The sequence below is a fragment of the Mesitornis unicolor genome, unplaced genomic scaffold (genome assembly GCF_000695765.1).
Source record: "Mesitornis unicolor isolate BGI_N332 unplaced genomic scaffold, ASM69576v1 scaffold9819, whole genome shotgun sequence".
Classification (NCBI taxonomy): domain Eukaryota; kingdom Metazoa; phylum Chordata; class Aves; order Mesitornithiformes; family Mesitornithidae; genus Mesitornis; species Mesitornis unicolor.
In genome coordinates this window covers 44,627-59,308 of record NW_010206579.1, presented here as the reverse complement: position 1 = coordinate 59,308, position 14,682 = coordinate 44,627, and the positions used below count along the sequence as shown (strand labels likewise).

The following is a 14,682-nucleotide window of genomic DNA, read 5'->3' as shown; positions in this document are numbered from 1 at the left end:
GTCCAGGACAGCATCCACTCACCTGAGATGCTGAGGCCGGAGAAGTCATCATGGAGAATGTTCAAGATCAGCAGGTCCTTATTGTTGTGGATCAGTTTGGCCACGGAAACCACCTGGTCATCAACTGGAAGGCACAGGGAGAGTGGGGTCCTCTGCTGGTGAGCATCGCCCTGTGCTGGGGCTCAGCCTGGGCAGAGCCGGCAGGTCTGCCCATCCCCTTTACCCCTCAGACAGTCATCCCAGTGGTGCATGGTTGTGTCCCACAATGCCCCTCATGGCATGGGGTGGGTGAAATTCCCCCCTCAGCCTCCAGACGTCTGTTTAGGTGTAAAACAGTTTTGTGCAAGAGTCTCGGGTTCCAAATACTGGGTGGCAGAAGTGGAAGGGTGCAAGGTGTGGCTGTGGGTGCCCTCCCTTTCACCTCCCCTCCATCCCATCCCCATGCCTTGTCTGGGCCTTTACCGTGCATCAGGGTGGAGTTGTGGAAAAAGACGTGGATCTTGCTGGTGTTCCTCACCACGCACGTCTCGTTCCTGCAGGGCAGAGAGGTGAAATGGGACCAACACCCCCAAACTCCCCCAACCGAGGGATCTGGGACTCCAGCCAGGCTGTGGAGCTTCAGTAAATTTGGTGTGGCTGCTGCCCAGCCTCAAATCTGTGGGGATGCCTTGACCCAGTGGATGGAGCCAATGGGTGGAAATGCCCCAGGGGATGTAGGAGTGGGGCAAGGGAGTGAATCTCTGTCCTTACAGTCTCATGACTTCGTCAACGTTGAGTTCATCCTCGTGGCTGCTGGGATAGATGTTAAAAGCTGCGTATTTCAGTGCCTTCAGCTCTACCAGGTGAGGCGGGTACTTGGAGGAGCCGGCGATGTAGACCCAATCTCCCAGGAGCTGCGGAGAGGAGGAGAGCGGGGAAGGGGTTTGGGGATTGCAAAATTGCAAATAAAAGCAGTTGCTGTGCCCCTCTGCTCCCTGGCCTCAGGCAGCCCCATGTGAAGGCCCTGGTGTGGGTGAGGGTCTCCTGGCTGATGATGGGTGCAGAGCTGCAAGGCTTCACCCCTTCCCCTGCCCCTGTGCTGCAGGCTTGATGTTTGTTTTTTGAAAATAAGCATGGACAGGCAATGAGAGAAGCGTTGAGCTGCTGATTGGGTTCATAACCCTTTCCTGCACCCGCTGCTGATGGGAAAGGCGAGGACGGGCACCCCGGCTGAGGGCAGGGCTTACCCTAGGGATGGTGTCATTGTCGAAGGTGACCGGGACGAGCGGGGCGCAGCTGGGGGCCTCGGCGGCGAGGGCGAGCGGCAGCCCCAGGAGGAGGGGGAGGGAGGCCAGCATGGCCCGGGTGGAGAGAGGAGGCTCCTGCAATGACGGGACACAGCTCGGCTCTGTCCCTTATATAGGGTGCCTGCAGCACTGGGTGTCCCCAGTTCAAGTGCTTGTTCAACCATTGGGCTGTTTGCTCAGGCATGAAGCAATAGCAGGTGGAGGAAATTAAACTTGCAAAAGCTTGGATTACTCTAGCAGAGAAGACGAAAAAAATAGCCAATAAAATCCCCAACAACCTAACTGAAAACCAACCCCCATGTTTGGCCATTGCAGGCTTTTGTTCTTGGTAACTGCCATTAATTTTGTGGGTGACTGGCAAAGTGGTTGGCCATGTCCAGGTGTGTTTGTGAGTGGGGCCTTGGGGGCATCGAGTGGCACCTGGATGTGGCTCTTCTCTACAGGGCAAATAAACCCCCATGGCGGTGGCTGCTCATCCGTGGGCCTGTCAGGGCTTTGGGCCTGTACCAGTGTTGCTCCTTGTCAGTGCACAGAGCTGGTGCTGAGCTTCAATGGTGGTCTCGGGGGAGGAATTGGAGTGGGGAGTGTGTGGGTGCTGCTGGGGATGATGCCGTGAGCTGGCTCTGCAGCCTGGGGTGTGCGGCAGGACTAGGCCCCGCACAAACTGGGAGTCCTCAGTTCAGGAGAGATGTGGACCTGATGGGTCCAGAGGAGGCTGCAAAAATGGACCGAAGGATAGAGCACCTCTGCTGTGAGGAAAGGCTAAGAGAGCTGGGGTTTTTCAGCCTGGAGAAGAGAAGGCTCTGGGAGGACGTTATAGCAGCATCCGCTACTTGAAGTGGACTTATAAGAAAGGTGAGGATGGACTTTTTAATAGGGCTTGTTGTGCTAGAAGTCGGGGTAACAGTTTTAAACCAAAAGAAGGGAGATTTGGGCTAGATATAAGCAAGAAATAGTTTTATGATGAGGGTGGTGAAATGCTGGCACAGGTTGCCCAGAGAGGTGATGGATGCCCCATTCCTGAAGACATTCAAGGTCAGGTTGGACGGGGCTCTGAGCACCCTGAGCTGCTTGGAGATGTCCCTGCTCATGGCAGGGGGCTTGGACCAGATGGCCTTGAAAGGTCCCTTTCAGCCCAAACTGTTCTGGGGTCTATGATAAGCTGCAACAGTTTAAAACAAATTAAAAATCCCCCAAACCAAAATGTCCCAACATCTCCTTCCCCTCCCCAGTATGCCATGAAATTTGCAGGGGTTTTGCCCTTTCCAGCTGAGCTCCGTTGCATGCTCCTTGAGGTGATAAAGTGGCATTTGGGTGGTGGATGCTGGTAACTCACCTAGCTGCGTATTTTAAGTAACCTAAAATAACTGGTAGGGACAGGGGCTTGATTAATAAATCCTGGAAGGAAGGGGGGTCGGGGTGTGTATGAGACAGGGAGCAGTGGGTGCAGGTGTTTAAAAAAATAATACATTATAATGTCTTTGAACGCGGATCTCACTATTTAACAGTGCCTTATACCTCCTCCTGCTCTGGCCTCATAATTAAACACATTGATTTATTTATTTATTAGCTGTGTTTGCTTTTTCCCCTGGCCACAAGCGATGCGTTTCGGAAACAGTTGGCTCACATGAGCCATGGTCAGCCCCGACCCAGCCGGGTTTTAATGCACCGCCAGCGCTTTCCTGGCACTGTCCCTCACCCCCCCAGCAGCTCCCCCATGCTTGGGGGTGTCCCCTTGGCCTCTCCAGCCCCAGCGCTGCTGGGAAGGGGCACAACACAGGGTGAGCAAACACAGCACAGCTCCTGACGCAACCTGGGACCAGCTCCCACAGCTTGGTGTAAGCATGGGGTGTGTGGGGGTCACCCTATGTCCCCTTCCCCAGGCTCGGGCCTATGGGGGCTTCACTGCTGTCTCCCACACAAGCGCTGCCTGGGGCAGCCATGAAGCTTTAGTCTGAGGCTGGGTTGAGGCCAGGCAAGCTCCTGGGTTTCAAAGTCAGCTTGGATTAACTGAGATGTGATTTTGGGCTTCAAAAATGATCACCTCAGGTTTGTGTATTTTTATTTTAAATTTAAAAAATTTTTTTCTTCCTCTTTGCTCCCCAGTCCAGTCTCAGGTTGGGGACACAGAAGAGGGTGGTGGTGGTGGTGGAGTGACGTACAGCGGTGGGGAGCCATCGGGATCCCAGCCTTATCATGCTGAGGGTTGTGCAGGTTGTGCTGTGCCCGGCACCAGAGGAAGGGTTTTGGGGTGTGCATTGGGCTCCCCAGGTCACCTGGGGGGGGTCTCTGGGCTGTCAGACCACCATCGCCATCCCTGAGCAGTTCTGCACCTCTCTCCCTCTTATTCTCCCATGAAGAAGCAAAATAAAACCATACCAGTCCCATTTCATTGCCTCAGTTTTAAATATTTATTTAAAGTTAAAAAAAAAAAAAAGAGAAGAAAAAAGGAAAAAAAATAGCTTTCATGAGAACAAATGGTAACTCCAGCCTTGAGAAAAGACACAAAACTGATGGAGAAAGGACGAGAAAGGGAGAAATTCGGGAGTGTGGGGGTGTGTGTGTGTGTGGGGCAGGCAGCAAGCAGGCGATGAGCGATGGGGATTCTGGCCTGGGGGTGCCGGGGCGAGCCGGCCCCGCGCGGGGGTGAGGTATTTCGGAGCGGAGGCAGGGCTGCACAGAGGGTGAGGTATTTGGGACAGATCTTGTTAACCTTTTCCAATGGTTGTTGGAAACCAACCAACAGGCAGTAGTAAAAAAAAAAAAAAATAAAAAAGAATACACAAAGAGAGACTCACATATAAATTTTTTTTCCTCAAAAAAATAAAATCCATAGTCCATATGAGACATGAAAACTCCAAACAGGCACTGAAGCATTTCTGATACAGTACAGCTCCGATTACATCAATATTATTCCTTATATAGAATTAAAGATTACCATAATTATCCTCTTTAAAAAAAAAAATCCTCCAAATTTACATATAGAGACTAAATTTCTACAAAACTTAACAAAACCAAACCCCTCCAAGCCCGGCTGGGTTCTGAAACAAGGTACCATCGTGTCAGTCTGGACAGAGGGGCCAGACAGAAGGGGTGCAGAGCTGGGTTTAAATACGAGTTTAGACCAGGGAGTCGCGGTACGCGGGGACGCGTGGCCACCGCGACGACAGCAAAACTACTTACACGGCAAGCAGCTCGCTCTGAGGCTCAGTGCGTCCAGACGAGCTGTACCCCTCGCTCCCCTCCCAAAGCAGTGAAGTGCTGATTAATAATAATTATTGAAAAAAAAAAACCTAATTTGCTTTTAAAATATCGTGTGAGTTATTTTGGATGCGGTTTGAGTTGTTGTGCACGATTGACACACACGGCCGTTAAAGGATCCCTTTAAAGGTGACGGTTTCTCCGATTTGGCTGTAGATTGTGACCTCCTCTCTTCCTAGAGAGGTGGTCCTATGGGCTTTTTTTTTTGGGTCTGTGGCAAGACACTGTAGCACCTTCACAACCTTAAATAGTTTAAAGTCATATATATATAAAATAACACACTTTTTTAAGAGCACCAGAGATTTCACAGTGAGAGGTAGAAACGAATCAGACGAGCCCATCCTCTCTCTCTATTTTAGCACCAATCTCTTCCCCTCTCCTCCTTCCACTCCCCACTCTTAGCTTCGGGACCTTCCCCTACCCCGAGAGCACACGTGAGAAGGGACGTTGATTAAACTCACCCGTGGAAGGAGGAACTTAGTTTTTTTTTCTTTTTTTTTTTTTCCTTTTTCTGTTTGCTTTAAATAAAATAATATATATATTTTGCTTCTTCTAATATTGCACATCAAAATGCTTCCGGTACACAGAGCAGCCAGATTCACCTTGCAGCTCCGCCTGGGAGACCTGATGCAGCATGTGGCCATCCAGAAAGCGAGAAGCTCTGAGAGGGAAGCTCTATCTTTTAATTACTTTTTCAATGGAAAGAACATTTGGTAACTCAGGAACCAGGTAAGACAAAATGGGGAGGTGTGGGGGGGGGTGGGAAACAAACCACACGCTGCAAGTTGCTTGAGGTTTCTCTCAATATTTTCTTTGGTCATGGAAAAAGCTTTGTGTGTGGAACCGCTTGCAACATCTCATCCCCTGATCCCTTTTTGCTGTTCACGTCCCGACTGAGACCCACTTCCCCTGCGTCCGTGTTACTCCTCCTTAAACCATCTGCTGAGTTCAGTAGATCACGGGTTCCTTGAGACCTTGAGCTAGAGCAAGAGTTGACCCAAAAGATACAGCCCAGCTGTCCTAGCTGCAGGGAGGCGGGAGAGCCTGCGTGGAGACAGAGGCCGAACACGGGGTCAAAGCCTCGGAGCCCGGTTTCGGTGGCTTTGTTCAAAGGAAGCAGACAGGGCCGACCTCGAGGTGATATTGCTTTCCTGGCTCGGATGGGGGGAGGTTGTAGATGTTGACGATTGGCAGCTGCTGAGGGTCCTGCGTCCGAAACGAAAAGAGAGTCCGATGCCAGCGTCCATCCTTGATCTGCTCAGGGAGGAGGGACAGAGAAAAAGCTGTTTAACCAGGGGAAAATCCTGCAGGAAAGGAATGCGTTTCATGAGGTGCCAGCTTGAAAAGCTCTGCGTGAGACAAGGGGCTGCCCTTTGGGTCGAGCGGGTCTGGGGTGAGGTTTAGGAAGCATTCTGGGGAACCCTTTATCCAGGCTGAGTTGATAGAAACTGAGCTTGAAACAGTGTCACCAAACACAAACCCTAAATGCAGACACGCGACTACCGACCCAGCGTGGCACTGGGCAAGAGCCAAGGCCACTGCCTTCGGTGGCAAGTCCCCCTTCTGCCACTTAACGGCTCCTGCATGTGATGTGACTTGGGGAATTTAATTTTTTGCTTTCTGTTTCAAGGCTGTCTACTTACCAGGAGCTGTTATAGCACCCTGGACAGGAAAATTAAAGTGGTGAACAGGTAAACTAGACCCTTCTTCCCATGTTTTGGGGGCTTTTTAAGAAGCACAGGTTTAACCTGAGCCTGAGAGGGTTCAGCCTGGCCCTTCTCTCCACGTCTCCCCTCTTTTGCAGCACTGTACCTTGCAATCATCAGCTGCCACTTCTGGCCTGAGCTGCCCGTCCGCCTCAAACATCTGCCCGTTCCAGGCCCTGAAGCGCACGGCTTTTTCGGAAGGTTTCTCGGAGGAGCCCTCTCGCCAGACGGAGGTGTTGAGGCAGTGGATGGTGATGTGCTGCACCACCTCTGAGCTCAGCAGGCGGAGGAAGTTCATCTGGACTCGACCGATGTCAAAATCCAGCTGGGAAGGGGACAAGAGACGTTAGGGCAAACCCCTGCAGACCCCTGGGTTAGTGCAAGGTGTGACAGCACAGGAGGTCTCTGAACTCTGTTTAAGTCTGTGGGTTGCCATGCACAAATGTCCAGAGCTGGATCTGGTGTGAGCATGGGCATAAGGACCAGATGCCAAATCCACCTGGAAAATTTTCATGCGGGCAAAGAAAGTCTTTCATTTTTCAGAGCAAACTGGCAGGTCCATAAATAGGAGGAAAAATTGCAAACGCTGAATTCAGTACACACTTCTGCAAAGCAGCAGGTTCTAGTGCATCTGCAGATGAACCCATACACTGTTATTGGTATTTTTTGGTACGAGTGATTCCTCAAGAAAAAGATCTGTAGCATTAACTTCACTGGAAACTTGTATATTTAAGCGGACTTCACTTTTTGAGGTGACAGAAAACAAAATGCAAGAATGACCTGAACGTCAGTTAATTCAACAAAGCATTTGGGAGCAGCATGTTCGCAAAATTACTGGCCTTAACAGGGTTATGGGTTAATTAAACATTGCTGGAAATGTAGTGCTTTGTCTTGACAAGAGTCAATAACAGTCCTGGGGATATTTTTTAACTGCATGGGAGAAGCTCTGAACGCTACAGCTACACCAGCTGGGCCTCGAGGAGAAGCCAGTGTGCTGTGTCATAGTGGTCACCGTCCAGTGTCCCAGGACAACATACCCTGGGTAAATATTTCGTAACAGCAGTACGGAAAATGCCGTGCTGGGCTCGATCAGTGTGTACCTTGGAGACGGTGATGGGGCTGAGACACGTCTGCCCGCCATTGGTGAAGTTACAGATGACCTGGATGGTGTCTGAGGAACAGCCAAGATTTGGGTCAATCCAGTAGGTACCTGAAGAAACAGAGGATTCGGGGATTAACAAGGACACATAAGCTTTTCTGTGAATGAGAAAAGGAAAGTTTGGATTTCTGCATTACTGGTCCTGGGGAAGGAGCCCAGTTTGGGCCATGTGAAACAGCCCTATGGAGGAGGCTGTCTTTGCACACTCGGGGTTCCTACCATCGTTCATCTTCTGTTCACAGTTCATGAGGTCTCGACAGATGCGTGCAGGGTTTTCCTTGGTTCCCAGGGGTCTTTTGATGCTCTGAATGAGGTTGCTGAGGTAGTGTAGAGTCTTAAAGATCTCCCCTCCGTGGTCCAGCATGAGAAAGTCTGGATGTTGATAGCCCTGGAGAGAAAAGGAGGCAAAGTCAGGTGAGTCTTGGGGGGCACCAGGTGCTGCAACCACAGGGGTTTCTCCTTTATCTCTGGGAGAACTCAGTAGGTCCAAGGCAGCTTCACAAGTAACACAACTGAACCATGTCCTTTAACTGGGTCTTTGCATGCATAAACCCCAGATATTCCACAAGAACAGTGACAAATCAAAGCATTGTGTGTATAAACTTCAAGCACACAGAAAGAACAAGCGACGCTGTGACCATTTCCAGCCTCCAGCTCCAAGTAAAGACCAGTGAGTTCAAAAGTACCCTCGTACCTCCATCTTGAGCGCTGTGTTGGAGTCAATTAGTGTCCGGAAAGCTGCCCCAAAGTCGTCTTGCTGCTAGTGTGGGGTGAAAAAGATGGTAACAGATTGTGAGAAGCTGAACACGCCCTGATGCAAGCAAATGCTTCTCAGTCTAGGGCTGCGATGCAAGCGTTGCTCTGCTAACACTGCATCTCTTGCTGGACCTGAGTGAGTGTCTCCAGAGTCCCAGCAGCTCTGTCTGGATGCCCCATCAGCACCTTGGCTCTGCATGCCTTATTGGCATCATTAACAAACGTACAGAAAACGGCAACTTACAAACGCGGCTGGAATTCCTGGTGGTCCCTACAAATCAAAGCAAAAAAAAAAGGGCATCAGCCAGAAAGATGGGCAGTCGCTACTGCAAAGATATTGAGTCCCGTCCTTTTGAAATCCTCTTTTCCCTGGAGTCCCTCAATGCAGACAAGTCAGAGAGGCAACAATGCTGCTTCTGTAAAATCCTTGGAGATGGTTTGGACTAAAGCGCATGAAACACTAGTCCATTCACACACACAGTTTTGCATACGAGGAATGGGGCTAAGCTATAATTTCCAGTAAGTGAACAGTCTCTCTGGAGAGTATCAGGGCAATAATTTTAGCTTGTTTCAATAATGTCTTTGAACTCTTTCCACATATACATACCGGAGGGCCAGGGTGTCCTCGTGGGCCTGGAGGACCCTAAAGACAGAGTGACATCAGTTAGTGAAATGTCTCCAGTTCGTATTTCCACTTCTCATGGCCATCACCAGCCTGAGTCTGTTCCCTGCTGAAATCCTCCAGATTTTTGACATTTTACAGCATCTTCTCTCTCAAACACTTCTGGCCCTATTTTGTCCATCTCCTGACTTCGTGTGCTTCTGTCTGCACCTGGTCCATTCCTACTGCATCCCTTGTTTCCTGCCTTCAGCTCCTGAACCACCATTAGTGCCATATCCCCAGGCACTTGTTGAATTCCCTGTGGGCACCATTACCCACCCTGCAGCTTCACATTTCCCAAAAGCAACTGTTTTATTTAAATAAAAGATATTAGTCAGAGAAAGTGATTTCAGGTACTTACCCTTGGACCTGGCAGACCCTGCAGGAAAAAAAAAATACGGAAGAAGCTGTCAGAAGATGCTCATTAATAACCCAAAATCTCCCTGTACAGCCATGTGCTGTTGCCGAGGTGCCTGTGCAAGGACTGAGCGCTGCACTGGATGGATAGGGAGAACAGGGGCCTGACAATGTTTGCCAATACCAGAAAGGTTACTGCAGCAGAAGGTGCTGATGGCTCTGACACCAGCAAATGCTCACTTTGGGGCTCAGGTCTCTGCTAACACCATCCTTTGCTGGGCCCATGGTGCCTCGACCAAGCCCCTGCATGCAAGACCAATCACTGGTTGCTAAAGGAGAGCAGGTGGGCCCACGTTATGGGTAACAAGGAGGGTGAACAGCACGTAACCAATATACCCCATACATCCCCTGTACAGTGAGAACACCACGGAGATACAAGAAGATGTAAAAGTCCATCAGAGCCCCTGCAAGAAAGGGACCAGAGGAAGAGGAGAAGGCAGGGACAGCCTGTGGCTTTTTGAGCTCCCATTCACTGTGGTCTGTTCCTGGAGACACCACCGTCGTAGCTAACACAGTAAAGTGTTGGCTTTTGGTGTGCAATTGGGTTAAGCAAACGGAAATTTTAGCAGCAGCATGGGCATATATGTGCACGCGTGGATCTGCGGGCACATACGTGTGCACACATGTAAAGACGTGTACGTTGTGCCCTGGTGGGAGCCTGATGCCACCACACCAAGCCCAAGCCGGTGCAGGAGACCCCAGCGTGACTCGGTTGCTCAATGAGGACCCACTTGATGGCACCCAGTGGTGTGGACCAGCACTCACCATCTCTCCACGGCTGCCTTTGTCTCCCTTAGGCCCCTGTTAAAGCACACGAGGTGGCTGTCAGTGACTGTGAGCTGCACCATGGAGCGTGTTGTCACCCAGAAACACCTTGCAAGGCCCCAAGCACATCTCTAAACAAACCAGCTCAGGCTGCCACCTTGGCCCACCCATCCCAAGGCCAAAAACCAGCCATTACCGGATGTTTTGGCAATGTCTGAGTTCATCTCACTGGTTTTCAGCTCTGCCAGTAGCAGCCTCTGTACTGAACTCTGAGTAGCTTAATGCTCGTGTTTTTATGAAGCGCTGACCTGAACTTTAGTCTCTGTTCAGCGCCTTTGGCATTTTGGGGCAGGCAGGGATTTTCAACACTTCCCAGAATCAAGCTGTTCCCGGTTTAATGCATTTATCAGTTGGTTTTTTTGCCCCCCTGAGGCCAAGTTCTTCGGAAAATCTGGCAGCTTGCTTTTGAAAAACTGCAATAACATTCTTGTCTTCTCATATGAGCCCATCTATCGAAAAACTTGCACTTAGGTAAAGTTGCTCCTCATTTTTTAAGCTAATAAACTCCCTACTAGTACGTGTGCAGCCAGAGACTGGACTTCTCTCAAGCTGCTCATCTTAAAGACCATTTTGTTTCCCTCCTAACAGCACGACTTGGGATTTACTTATGCTGCCCTCAAGCATCTCAGATCTCAAACACTACACTCTTCTGAAAAATACAGGCAGAAAAAAATCATAAATACTTACTGGGCTTCCCATGGGACCCTGAATGCCAAGCGGACCAATAATTCCTTCTTTTCCCTAGAAAATAAAAGATATGCATGAACCATCACATGGGAACAGACGGTCACTTTCACCATGGCAGACTCAGTAAATACTCTTGAATCTCTTTGCTGCTTTTCAGCAACGTGATTGTGGTATTTGCTGTAGCTGAAATAAAACAGCTTCAGGATGCAGGTCCAAAGACACAAGCCCTCACAGTATGGTTGTCACAACCCATGTAAAACCTCAGAAATTCCAGAAATAGAAAGATTTCAGTGTAGCCGGAGCACAGTGGTCATAGCAGCACGACTGTCTCCAAGGCAGGAGAGACCCACAGACATGTGGTTACCTACAGATGTGTCCGGGTGGCTCAGAGGTGGCACCACAGTGCGCTGAGCTCCCTACAGCACCCTGCAGGCTCACAGAAAGAGAGGATGGAGGAAGGAAGAAAATCCTCCCAAACCAAACAAACCGAAAAACCACTCACCATGAGACCAGGCGGCCCACGGGGTCCCTGAATGCCTTTGAAACCAAGGTCTCCTGGGGGGCCCTGCAGCGAAAACGAGATGCCAGGTCCCCTTAATGAACATACCCCACACTTATGCCCTTGCTTACAGCTCTGCTGCAAGGACAGAGCTGCTGCCTCTTGCATATGTGAAGGTCCATTTTTAAAAAATTCTCCTGTTTTGCAAGCCCTCTGCTTTCTACAGAAAACAAACCGATCCCCCTTCACCAGGAAAATTACATGCTGATAAAATGAGTCTGAATTTCAAGTAGACTCTCAACATTAGGAATGCATATTGGTGTCTCAGGTACAGACTGATGACTGATGCTGGAAATATGAGTGTCTGAAAGACATTCAAGTGGGGAAACAGCTCTGAGGTCTATAGGACACCTCTTTTCCCTCTACTGTCTACCCATTTTAACAGGAATAAGGTCCAACAAGGTGTATGTAAACGTACACTCAACAAATAAAGATGCATGAACTAAAGAAAGTTGGAATCACAATTCAACCTCAATAGCTTTGCAGAGTTGCTAATAAAGTCTTTGCAATGTGTATTGCACTGTCCATCCCCGGTAAAGAGAGACTCGAAAGCCAACTGGTCACAAGGCTCTTACCTTTGGCCCAAACATGCCGGCAATCCCTGGAAATCCTGCCTCGCCAAAGTCTCCCTGCAACAACAGCCAAGACAAATACAAGAACAAAGAACAACGGTAAGCTCACGCTGAACCTCTGGGCACTCCGAGATGTGCCAAGAGTTCAGCAGCTTCAGAGAAGGAGAAATCCTTCAGCATTCCTCAATCTAAGCGGGACTGGTGAGAAAGAGTATGAAAGAAATCTGACAGAGGAATCACACAAACATCAGGCTAGAAACAACTCCAGAAGATCTCATAGATTGCTTAGATCTCATAGACTAAGCCTTTTGGCTCCCAAAATGGGAGGCATACTTACACTATTTCTAGCAGATGTCTACCTTGGACCACAGTCAGCAGAGGCAGGATGGAGATCATCCACTCTGAGATTGACCCTGGAAGTTCATGCTGCAAAAACCAGCCTCAAAGCTCTTTAAAACAAGCTCTTCTTTTATTTCTAACACCAACTGCACTGACCTAGTACAGGATAATTTCAAACTATGCTCAATCAAGCTGTCAAAAAAGTGCATGTTCCTACAGCATAACTTCCTGCTCAAACCCAGGAAAACCACGCATATCCCCTAATTCTTTTCCTATTCAACCCTGCAGGGATTTTTGCTCGATTTCTCAAGAAAAATAAGAATAAAATATTTGGAAGGCCAACAAGCTTGGATTAGCACATAGCATGCACCCTGAGACTAAAACCACCACACTGGGTAGCATGTCCTTACATAAACACCCTCATTTCACCACGCTTGAGATCTATGTCCTCTGATATTTCTGGGCTTCTCAGATGTCAAAAAGTGAAATGATTCAATGCTAAAAAAATGGGTCTGAAACATACACCAGATGATTCATCTTAGGAACATCAGAGATGGAACAGGCTTGTTTGGACTCTCGGCAGGACTATGTGACCCATGCTGGATTGTACTTTACGGGATGTTTTACAATGTCTTGTTCAGCCCAGTTGTAAATGACTCAAGCGATGGGGTTTCCATCACCTCTGTTACGAGGCTATTCCAGAGTCAGTCTACAGAGCTCACTCTTAGGTTTTTCCTGCCATGACGGTGAAACAGCTTGGCAAGAAAGGGCTTTGTGGGACTCAGTGGAGTGTAAGAAACTTTCCAAGGATACAAATTGATTTAACTGCCCATTTATGGATCCTGGAAGGGAAAACTGCTACTAACACAGGACTAAGGTCTTTCCTGCATTAGGAGAACCAACTAATTCCTCTTTCTAGAGGGATTTCTAGAGGAAATCCCAGCCCATGGATCTGCACCCTCTCCTGCAGGACACAGCTTGGAGCCAGGTCTGATCTGCTCTGTCCACCACTAACCGGCTGTCCTTTGGGTCCTGGGTCACCAGGGCTCCCTGGAAGACCTGTTCCTCCTGATGATCCTCGCTTCCCAGTTTGGCCAGTCTGTCCAGGCAATCCTCTTTCACCCTAAAAATAACAGAATTCAAGTAATTCCAAAGGACAGGAGCTAAATATAACAACACTCAGCTGAAATAGCCATAGATGGAAAGCTGGAAAAAAAAGTGACTCAACGGGATAAGGGATGTGGTTTCATCAGGAGATGCCGCAGGTCTGTTATGGCAGGTTATTGTGGGATGCAGAGTGTGACACCAGTGGTGGGCATGGCTGTGTCCCCTCCTCAGCTTCACACAGAGCAGGAGCTTCAGCACAGACAGCAAGGGGGTGAAATGTCTCCTGTTTGCACTTCCGTGTGTTGCCTGTCCTGCCCTGCAGTTTCTCATAATCTCTTCCCCCCAGTAGGCAATTGGTGATTAATCCATCGAAAATGTTGAAGCCATGCCAAGACTTCAGCTGGAGGACTTTCAATCCAGAGGCCACAAAGCCAACATTTTCCCCAGCATCAACTCCACAACTTAAGGACAAGAGATGGGCTCCTGAGACCCAGCACCACACTTTGCTCCCCACCTCTTCCCCTTGCCAAGTGCCAGGAGCAGCACAAGCCCCAGCTACTTGTTCTGGGTCAAACTGGAAGACAGGAGCAAAGGCTGTGAGTGCCTAGGATGGTCGAGGAGCTGGAAAAGGGGCAACAAATTTCCCTGGAGTCAGGATATGAGTACACAAGGGTCTTTAAGTAATTTCTGGTAACGGCATGTTATTCTACCCAAGGCAGCTGGAGGGCAGCAAGTGACAGTTTAAGAGTGATGCGTTATGGGAGACATAATTTAAATCAGACCTGATACCCTCTCCAAACCACGCTGGAGTCTTCCTACGTACAGAGTCTTTCTACAAATGGCTGAATTGCTGTTGGTCCAGTTTAGATCCTGTGGCCAGCCTGGACCAGGGCAAGGACCAGGAAGAAACCCCAAAGCCACTAAAGCAGCTTGTCCCTGCTTCCACCCAGAGCGATGGCCAAGCCCATACCGGTCCCAGCTGTTCTGATCCAGTAACTAGATGCAAAAAACAAGGGGCACCAATTTCCCTTCAGTAGTTCAGGCCTCGCAGGGCAGCATCTCGAGGTCACCTGAATTTCCCATGGAGTTGTCCATCCTGGACATCCTACAGGCAGGCTGTAGCAATTCCTTTGCAACGTCTCCAAGGCCATGATTTTTATCCAGGTTTCCAGTGAAAGAAGGCTGAAGTGTTCATGGTGTGGGTATGTGTATCTGGAGGCTCCTGAGCTCAGTCAACTTTGACAAAGGAGGAGAGGCCTCTGGGACATTCAGTGGCTGTGAACTTCATGAAAATGGATGGATGAATGGATGGATGAGGAGAAAGATCTACTTAGCCTCCAGCTAAGG

The 14,682-nt window shown here is 49.3% G+C and overlaps 2 protein-coding genes across 2 annotated transcripts in view; both read right to left on the bottom strand.

Moving 5' to 3' along the window:
* Positions 1–22: 22 nt before the first annotated feature.
* Positions 23–1,337, bottom strand: LOC104546428 (alpha-1-acid glycoprotein 2-like; the record flags this gene model as incomplete). Its single annotated transcript, XM_010191818.1, has 4 exons — positions 1,227–1,337; positions 751–893; positions 463–533; positions 23–124 (listed from the first exon to the last, which is right to left on the bottom strand). Coding segments are annotated over exons 1-4 (427 nt in total), but the record flags the coding sequence as incomplete, so codon positions are not given.
* A 4,018-nt stretch (positions 1,338–5,355) lies between these two features.
* COL27A1 (collagen, type XXVII, alpha 1) overlaps positions 5,356–14,682 on the bottom strand; it is a gene marked incomplete at its 5' end in the record, with an annotated part of 42,439 nt that continues 33,112 nt past the window's right edge. The window contains 13 exons of the mRNA XM_010191817.1: positions 5,356–5,801; positions 6,360–6,578; positions 7,354–7,463; positions 7,632–7,800; positions 8,107–8,172; positions 8,413–8,439; positions 8,776–8,811; positions 9,191–9,208; positions 10,012–10,047; positions 10,759–10,812; positions 11,261–11,323; positions 11,893–11,946; positions 13,244–13,351. Coding sequence (XP_010190119.1) covers positions 5,655–5,801; positions 6,360–6,578; positions 7,354–7,463; positions 7,632–7,800; positions 8,107–8,172; positions 8,413–8,439; positions 8,776–8,811; positions 9,191–9,208; positions 10,012–10,047; positions 10,759–10,812; positions 11,261–11,323; positions 11,893–11,946; positions 13,244–13,351 — 1,107 coding nt within the window. The remainder of the gene's footprint in view (positions 5,802–6,359; positions 6,579–7,353; positions 7,464–7,631; positions 7,801–8,106; positions 8,173–8,412; positions 8,440–8,775; positions 8,812–9,190; positions 9,209–10,011; positions 10,048–10,758; positions 10,813–11,260; positions 11,324–11,892; positions 11,947–13,243; positions 13,352–14,682) is intronic.